The 9,710-nt window shown below is 39.5% G+C and overlaps 1 protein-coding gene across 1 annotated transcript in view; it reads right to left on the bottom strand.

Annotated features, from left to right (window-relative positions):
* The window catches only part of lamc3 (laminin, gamma 3), a 116,938-nt gene that overhangs the window by 102,165 nt on the left and 5,063 nt on the right, over positions 1-9,710 (bottom strand). Inside the window, exon 2 of the mRNA XM_005720521.1 lies at positions 7,058-7,362. Coding sequence (XP_005720578.1) covers positions 7,058-7,362 — 305 coding nt within the window. The remainder of the gene's footprint in view (positions 1-7,057; positions 7,363-9,710) is intronic.

The raw sequence follows: 9,710 nt of genomic DNA, 5'->3' as shown, positions 1-9,710 counted from the left end.
CATCCAAAAGCTCAAAGAAGCGAGAGAGTACCTGGCCTTTTGACAGCCACCTCACAGTGCAGTGCAGCGGCAGGTCACCTGGAAGCCCTTGGTCCAGCTCAGCGATGAGATTCTTGAATTGCCTGTGGTTAAGCGCATGTGTGCGGATATAGTTGACGATTTCCATCACAGGCTTCATGACGTTACCTAAATTCAATGATTTAGACACGAGTTGCTCCATGTGGATGATGCAGTGGAAATTCCAAAAGTCAGGAATAGTTTGGTCAGCTTTGCACAGCCCACAAGCCCGTTCACAGATCCCATCATGGCTGGTGCTCCATCCATGGCATTTAATTTCGTTATGGGCAGATTTGCTTTTTCAAATGCAGCCATCGCGGTTTCTTTCACATCTATGCCACGGGTTCAATATCTAGGAGTTTTTCTTTGATCACACAATCGTCTGACACAGACCGTGCAAATATTGCCAACTGAGGCTTGTCTTGTATAACACAACTCTCATCCAATGCCACACCAAAATACTCACATGCTTGAAGGTCAGAGTGTAACTGTGATTCAATAGCCGTGTTAATGTCCGATATTCTGTGTTCAACAGTGTGGCGGGACAGTTGGACGTCTGATACCATGCGTTTTAATTTGTCGTTTTCAGGAGACAAGATTTCAACAACGTCACTGAGGCATTTTTTAACGAACTCCCCTTCACTGTATGGCTTTTTAGCCCGTGCAAAGTTCCACGCCAGCTGATAGGATCCGAGCGTTATGGTCTCTGACCGCTTGGTATATTTTTGGAAAAATTGTATCTGCTTTTCTGCATGACTTTTCAAAGTGGCCAACTTGTGCTTGCGAAGTTCAGTCCCTTTTGGAAATTCCTGGTCGATGTTAGCATGGAGTGAGCTGAAGTGGCGCTGAAGATTTGAAGCTTTGAAATGCGCTAATGATGTCTGACATATAAGGCAGAATGACTTGCCATTGCGTTCAACAAAAAAATAGAAACTCTCTGTTAAAAACGTCCTGTGTTCATCTTCATATTGTCTTTTTGCTGTGCATTTTTTCCTGCCATTTTAAGGGCCACCTTGCTCCTACTGGGAAACTTTGCGGTATTTTCATCTCACACACATGCGCATTTGATGAAAATACCGTATTGAACTCAAGTGATGCAAACGTGCACATTTTAAAACAACAACACAAAAAAAAAACACAAAACACAAACACAAACTTTGATATGAACGTAAGAGCTGCATGAAACCAGGCAAAGAGCCGCACGCGGCTCGAGAGCTGCCGGTTGGCCACCCCTGGTATAAAGTATAAAGACACCTTTTTGGTTAATTGTTGAAATTCTTCAAGATGAAACATACGATGGACCCAACAACATGCAGACATTATGAGGTTGGCGAAGGATTCATTAGCTTTGCTAATGATTTCTATTTTTCCTTTTTTTATGCTTTTAACTTTCCCTCACACAACTTCTAACTGAACTCTAGTGGTCATAAAAGATTAAAATGTCCGCAATAGCCTGTCTTTCTTTCACACTAGTTATAACTCTTGGACTACCTGCTTCCCATTCGTCCCTTATATAATCCTTAGTCCCTTAATTACTTAATCCCACATAATCCTTTCATGGCGAGAAAGGCATTTCTTTCTGTGTTAATTCATGAAGCTGAAGTGAACTGAAAAAGTAATGCTCTTTTCACAATACCTCTTGAAAGCAGCCTGTCCTTCGAGCCTAGAGTTTAGCCTGCTATTGTCCCAGCTGCCGTAGTCAGAGTTTTATAAGAGACAGATACAGAGGCCAAAATAGCAGCACAGCGGTGAATGGCTAGTGTGAAGGGATTAATCAGAAAAAGACAGTTTAATAATTTCTAAACTAGAAAAGTGGGGTGCGGCTGTGTTTTCTAGCAAGCATTGAACTTCTCTTATGCAAATAAATAAATATATATATATAAATAAATGGTGGCTCCACCGCCATAAGAGGTGAAACAAAGCAATACACACCAGAGTGGAAAGAGAGAGCGAGAGATGCAACAATGAAGCGGGAGAATAATGGGAGTGTGGAGAGAAGATTCTTGTGCTTGTAGAAATATCCAGAGTGGTCTTTTTTTGACAGTGGGTTAAGAGGCTATTGCTAAGCCACAGACATATTTATTTTTTCATTCACTCTCCTTCCATTGTTGTCCTATCGGGACAGATGGAGTGGAGTCTTTTGGAGTCCAATCCAGTTCTGTCGTCCTTTTCCTCTTTCATGCAGCTGTTTGTCATCTTACTGACAGTTGCCTGCCACACAATGTGCCGAACCTCTAACAACACTAAAGCTAATCCAATAGTGCATTTCATTTCTATTTTCACTGCAGCTAGATGCAAGGGAACCTTACATAGCAGAGATGTGGCGAGAATGTCCTTATCCTTCTCAGCGCGGCTTAGCTCGTGCTTGAGAGATGATGTGGCTTCAGTCGCTGCCTTCTACCCTCCGTCTTTTCCCAGTTTAAAATGTGATCACTCTTGAAGAAAGCAGCCTCTTTCTGCTCTGCAGGAGGTGGAACAAACATCACCCATTTAAAGAGTCTTAGTTGAGGACTGGATTTTTTTTTCTTTTATGGAGACAGCGCGTGGCAGAGGAAGCATGTGTGTGCTGTTGTGGAAAGAGGTGGGCACCGTAATTGGATCTGAGGTGTGGTCAAACAGTTTTACAAATAGGCAGGTTTTAACAAAAAGTTTGTAACACCAACAAATGACTATGTGAACGATTTCACAAAGATCTGCGTATTTTTCACTGAGGCCGTTTTGTTTTTTTATTTTAAAATCCAATTTGTATATATTCAAATATTCAAATCAAATGTTCCTGAAACGAGCAAGCGTGGGGGGATGAAAGCCTGCAGAAAACCATGAACTTCAACAGAAAGAAAAAAGACCTGGATTTAGTCATGTTACGAATAAATCACCTTAAATGTCATTTGTAATGGTTGTATACTGTATAACAGAACATTTTGGCAGGATGAGCAACACAAATCGCCCCCCACCGTTCTCATGTTTAGGGTAGGTTAGGCTAGGTTAAATTGCATATCCCCTAGATATCCACACTAACTCTTCTTATTTAATGATGCGGAGGAGGACGGCTTACTTTACAGAAGTGCTAGTTTGGCTCTGTCAGGTGTATTTTCACACTAAATTTTAGGAGGAAGGTCACATATAAGAATGTGTTATTATTATTTTCTGGAAGACGTTGCACAGGACAGGAGGAAATCTGACTGATTCTAAAGATAATTGGTCTGCTAATGTAGCAAGTATGACGACCAATAACACTTTAACATTAACTAATGCTGAAGCTCCAACATCAGTCATGATTGAAGCTTTACTTTCACCAATATATAGGCTACCTGGTTATTCTTTGCCTCTCTGAAAGACTGTGACAGCAGGCTCTGGGTCCGTCTGAGGGATTTACTTCCTCCTCTCTTCAATTCTTTCAGTGCTTGTTCTCTTTTTAGTGGTCCTTTATGTCTTTATATAAGTTGGTGGTGTTGCCACAGTAGTGAATTTCCTTCCAACACACATTGCAGTTTGCAGTTATTTAATGTAATGGTGTAAAGTGCTTCAACACGATGCTTGCATTCAAAGAAGAACTTTGAACATCCTTCAAGAAGCCTGGAGAACTATTCATTAAGACTACTGTGAAGAAAAGTGTGACTGTTTATCTTTTAGAACTGTTCCTTCTTAAGTCAGTAAAATAAAGACTTGCTTTTATTCTGTTAATGTTGTGAATCTTTGAGTAAAGAAAGGAAAGTACAGTTCCTTCTGATTAAAAGGGTTGTATGAGACTATCTAAATACTTCTAAATACTACTGATTTATGTTTCCTGCTTACTTGTAAGGCCAATAGAAATAGAAACTAATGGCCTCTGAATTATTGTGGGGATAAGTAAAATTTTGATAAGCTTGATTAAAAAATGCAATGTAATTTTCGTCTACTATATGCAAATGAATATTAAATGCAAATCCTAGTTGATATAATTAAAGGAAAAGGTTAATTTTAGCATTGCTCAGTAGAATTTGTCCACTGGAACCAATTGTAAATGCCAAATAGCCAATGTACAACTAGCCAATGTACTCTAGTATTGGGTACTGTGGATTTATTGGCCCACGTGGCACCACAGTTTGTTTCCATGGCAGAAGGATGTGGTTCTTGCCTTATGTGTGTCATGTGAGTATCTGTAACTCACAACTGAATTGATTTAAAGGTTGGAGAGGCCTGAAGCCTACCCTTGCTGCAATAGTTTAAGAGGTGGGGGACAGCCGGACAGGTCGCCAGTCTGTAAAGAGCGTTAGTTTGAAGCTGAAATTCTTAATGTGTATAATAACCCAAGTTAAGGAAGGGACGGAGAAGGTGCCAGTGTTGTGAAAAACTATGAACTGGAAATGACAATCCACATATTCTCAGGTTGCTTTTGTGTTTTACACCAGTGTGTGCGCGACAACAAGTGTACATGATCCATCTGCACACGAGGCCTCTCGTTCTCCATCGCTGTGTATTTGTGGAGGAAGGTGAACGAGCCCCACCCACAGTGAAAGTCAGGAGCATCGAAGCAGTGGAACAAGAAATTACAGCAGAATGACTTCCTTCTTATAAAACTGAAGCTTTCTACACAGCAGACACGATTCCTCTCTTGGTTAGTAGTTATTTTAGTGCATTCTTGGGTCTGTCTTTTCATCCTCCATTTCTCTTTACTGTTCTTGAATGTTGCGATGGAGCATCTCCCAGCTGTTAACTGTTATGTTACCGGCACTTTTGATTAAAGCCGCAAGTAAGAGGGATCGCATTTAATAGAGGTCCATTCTCCCTGCACTCATCATTGCTCCCAGTGGTCGTTGATAAATCAATATGCAGGACATTTTTACTGGTATAGCACCCAGCTCTGTCTACAAAGTTATGAATATAAATATACATTTGTCTTTACGTGTGCTTTTGCATTAAATTTGAAATATAAAAGTTGTATAACTTACAGCTCAAAGCTCACATTACTTTGCATGTATATATGATTTATGTCATTTCAAGTGACTTTATGGCTTTGAGTATTTAAGGTCCAGCTAAAAATAAAAATAATAATAATAACAGTAATAATAACTCTCTCAGAATTACAGAAATAACTTACAAATTCAATGTTTTGTCATCCCAGGATGCCAGCACGTAAATTACTGCCTGTCAGAAAACACTGGCAATGGCAATATTAGACTCGGAGAGGTAACGGTCCTCTTCTAAAAAGGGAAAAAGGTCCACATTTGGTAGCTGGAGGGCTGTTGGTGAAATAAGTCACCAGTTAGTCAGCCAAGAGCCATTGATTTGTGTCCAGTTTGGGAGCATTGTGCTTTCCCCTTTCCGTTTCACTTGCTTTTTGCTTTGGTTTTCACTCACTGGTCTTATTAAGCACAAAACAAAAACAAAAAGAGACCTACTTGGTTACAATTAGGACAAGATTGTGGTTTGTGGTGAAATGCTCCATTTAACAACATTATCCCTGCAAATTAAATAACGACACTAACCCAGTATGTTAAATTTGACGCCACAGGGTCTTTCATATTTGTAACATGCACGTCACCAGTGCCAAAATCCAGTGTGTATCAGTGTGTGTTTGTAAGTTGGCAGTGGCTTTAGAAAAAACAAAAAACAGCTGCATATGAGTCCCCGGAAATGTTTTGCTTGAAATTTCTTTGGTTAATTTATAGGATCCACTGCTTGCCCACTGCTTACTTTCTTTCCACTATTTTCAACCACACACACACATGTTTCTTTCATATGTTCATAAATAGTATTAGTAATGTATGAAGCATATGGTTCCTTCAGTCTTGTAGGATCTCTATGTCCTAATTAGACAGCTTAATTTATTTTGACATGATTACTTTTGTCTATTTAGAACATACAGTAATTATCAAGGCTTTCTGGTGGTCGATACTTAATAATAAAGGAATTCACCCAATGTTTTCCAACTTAAGTTGCAATATAGGAAACTTGTGAACAGATGCATGTATGAATGCATACTCATAGCACCATCAAAGAAAAAGGAGTGGCTGCATAAAGTACTTTATTTTCTCATTTTTAGATACGGTTCACCGTGCCCACCCCTCCCAGACTCGCCCACAAGAGACTTCCATTAATTCAGCACAACCCTCTCAAGGCTTCATCAATGTTAATCAGAGCTAAACATAACATTAGATTCACTTCAGCTGCTTTGAAAAAGGCTCGAAGGCATGCATATACATGCATGGCTACGGGATGTTTGTTTGTGTGAAAGTGTGTGCAGTCGAGAGGCTTTGATAAAATCAGTGCTTGAAGGGGGGGCAAGAACATTACATGCACTTATAAACTTTACGTCAAGTTATGCGGTGCTGTTAACACTGTTATCACGCAAGCAGCTGTTACATCCAGAGAAGCCTGCTGCTACTGCTTATTCTCACATTTAGATATATTCATTTCCTCTAAGAAAATTAATATGAGCAGAAGCTAGCACCCATTGTGGATTATCATCAATGTAATGTATCAAATATTTCTTTTCATGTTATATCTACATGAATATTTGCTATTTATGATAAATATTTATTTTTGAATGCATTTTGGATTTTTATTTTTTAAAAAGTTTTTTTCTTTCACTTTTCTACAGTTTATGATTATATTAAGTAAAGAAAACAGCTTTGAAAATCAGTGGCAATGGGTCTGATGGAGCGATAGATTCCAGTTTTTAAATTGTGATTCAAATAGCCATAAATACATACAGAGGAGAGGCATAAGTGAGTGTCTACAGCCTCCTTAAAAGCACTGAGGCTCTGTCATGGTTTGGGTCTACAGTTGAGCAACTGGTGTTGGATATCACGTCAAAATTGATTAACTTATTTACACAGAGAAGTATAGATATTGATCCAGCATGGAATGCTATCTGATTGGCAAAAGTGACATTTTAGCATAACAATCATCCGAAACACACTGCCAATGCAATAACAGCATATCTGGAGAACACACAATGAAACACTATCAGTCATGAATACATGTATACATGTCACCCAACAAAATGCATCCTCACCTGCAACACCAAGCTTTGGTCAAAGTTGTAGGCACTGGGCCGACCTTCCAGTGTGGAGAAAGCCACGTTTCCTCCAGTGAGGGGTGAGATATCGCTGAACTCGTCTGTACATAAAGCAGTCCTTTCATCATCCCCTGGGCGAATGTAACCTTTAGCGTCTCTCTCATAGGTCTTTCGGCAAGAAGCGCTGTAATACTGGTAAGGTAACCAGGGCCCATCGTTTTCTGTACGCTTGTAGATGGCAAAGCTCTCTGGTCGACTGGTGTAGAATTTCAGTCGTATGTAGGTTATCTCAAAGGATTTCCCTGTGAAAAACAAATAAAATATGAATTAAAAGGTCTAAATGAGTACAGACAATTTCAGATTTAATTTGTGAAAAAGAAAAAAGCAATCACTGCAACTAATAGCTCGAACACAATTGAGGAGATGCAACCAGATTTTTCATTTGACTTGCTGTTGAGGATTTAGCAAATCTGCTCGTCTTGTGCTGTATTTGTTGCATCGTAAATAAAGAAATACAAAGTGTTGGTTCAAAATACATCAACTAGATCAGCGGTCCCCAACCTTTTTTGCACCAGAGCCCGGTTTAATGTCAGACAATATTTTCACGGACAGGCCTTTAAGGTGTCGCAGAAAAATACAACAAAATAAAATGATTCAACCCAGACAAAAACAAAAATAATAATAAACATGAATTCACTGTCTAATTGTGTAACTTTACTCCCGAAAAGGCCCTTTAATGCTCTCTGGTTGCTATGGTAACATATAAATATTTCTTTCAAAATAAGACACACAACTACAACATGGAAGAAGACCAAGGGAAACTGAGTTAATGATAAAAACCCTGAAAGCCATAACTTTTACACCCGAGCCTCAACTCTCGCACCTCGGTACCAAACAACTCACAGACTGGTACTGGTCCATGGCCCGGGGGCTGGGTACCGCTGACCTAGATACATTTGTGATGGTATGAGAGGAAGAAGTTATAAAAGGATGCCACTAACAGTTGCCCACCGGTTTGCATGCCAGAGTCAGGAGGGGATATTTTTCTTTACAGCACTTCCTGTTTAGACAACTGCAGTAGGGAGGTCAGTGATTAATGCTATAGCTCTTGTCCTAATATAGAAAGCTGACATCTTCTTCCTGAATCAATGCTTCTTTTTGATTGAGGGGTGTTATTACCCCCACTGTTTACTCATTGTTGACAGTTCAAACAATAACCTTGGTGCCATATCGTGGGGGATTAACTGGGTAGACACAAAATGAAGTCATATTGAGACCAGAATGAGAAGAAGCATGTAGAAACTCTCTTAACAGTCTTCTTCAGTGCACTCTGGGGTATTTTTTCTACATCATTAGATACTAAGTCTCAATCGCTCTGCACATTCGTGGAGGGGTGCTATCCGCTGGTACAGCCGTAATGACATCTGTTGCTATTTTTCTGCCAAGTCAGAGCTAGGCATCTTTGTCTCTTGTCTCTGCAGAAATCTCTAATGGTATCATTCCTTTGGGATCTCTAAGATCATTTAGCTTTCATTTACTCACTGCGTGAGGTGAGCTCAGCCCTGCTGGGACACAGGCAAGAGACATAAAAGATGCACAATATGAAGCAATTGTTGGATATCCCCTGTGATGAAATGTAGACTAATTGCAAATGATATTTGTATGTTTTTATGCCTAATGTTTAATGATTCATGATCCATATTCACTCAGGAGTGCATTAAAATATTCATTAGTTTATGTGGGATTTTTTAGGGATTTTTTAGTTGTTGAACTTAATTTAGCAAAGTAACATATAACAAAAGAATACCTGTACACTGTGTACAATGGTGAAATGCATCCAAATAAGTAGCATTCTTACACTTCAGGGATGTAAAATGAACATCTAATCCTTTTTATGAATAATGTACAATTATATTTTACTATCATGAAAAACTCTAAAAGTTATACAATATTAAGTGGTCAAAGAAGTGTATTAAAAATCATACTCCCTGAAAGTAGTGTTGTAGATATGTACTACTTGTAACTTAATACCAAGGGGGACGCTATTGAGCACTGAAAATTAAGTTTGCACGGCCGGTAAAACAGCCTTGTTTGACTTTACAGAGCAGATCTAGAATCATGTGCATTAAAGATCCAGCCTAAGCTTTCAATGTTTTCTCCAGATACATAAACGCACCGTGGATATTTTGACAATGTTTACTGAGAATAAGCGTCGTATGCTGGAGAAGTTCAATGTCTGACTTGTTCTGACTCATCCATGTCAACTTGACACAGCTACTCTCATCTGCCCAGACTAAACCCAACACAAGCACTGTAGACTGTTTACATTCTGTTTAATCTCCGAGCGGAGATTTTTGAAATCAACAATCAAATATGGGAGTGGATTTGTCCTCTGCTCACGCTATATCTCAGAGTTTGAGACCAATTCTTACTCTGTGACAGGATTACGTGTCCTATGTGAGCCGATGCTCAGGCTGTGAAGGCGTCCCGCCGAATGAGGCAGACTTTTATCGTTGTTTTACATCAGAAACAGGATGTTGCTTTTCTTTCACTGCGCTGAATGAGAACCAGCTGCAGACATCAGTGGGTGCTGTTAGAATGTGTGTGTGTGTGTGTGTGTGTGTGTGTGTGTGTGTGTGTGTGTGTGTGT

Source organism: Pundamilia nyererei, unplaced genomic scaffold, assembly GCF_000239375.1.
Source record: "Pundamilia nyererei isolate P.nyererei 1_Seehausen unplaced genomic scaffold, PunNye1.0 scaffold00002, whole genome shotgun sequence".
In the NCBI taxonomy this organism is placed as follows: domain Eukaryota; kingdom Metazoa; phylum Chordata; class Actinopteri; order Cichliformes; family Cichlidae; genus Pundamilia; species Pundamilia nyererei.
This window is presented reverse-complemented; position numbering and strand designations above follow the sequence as displayed.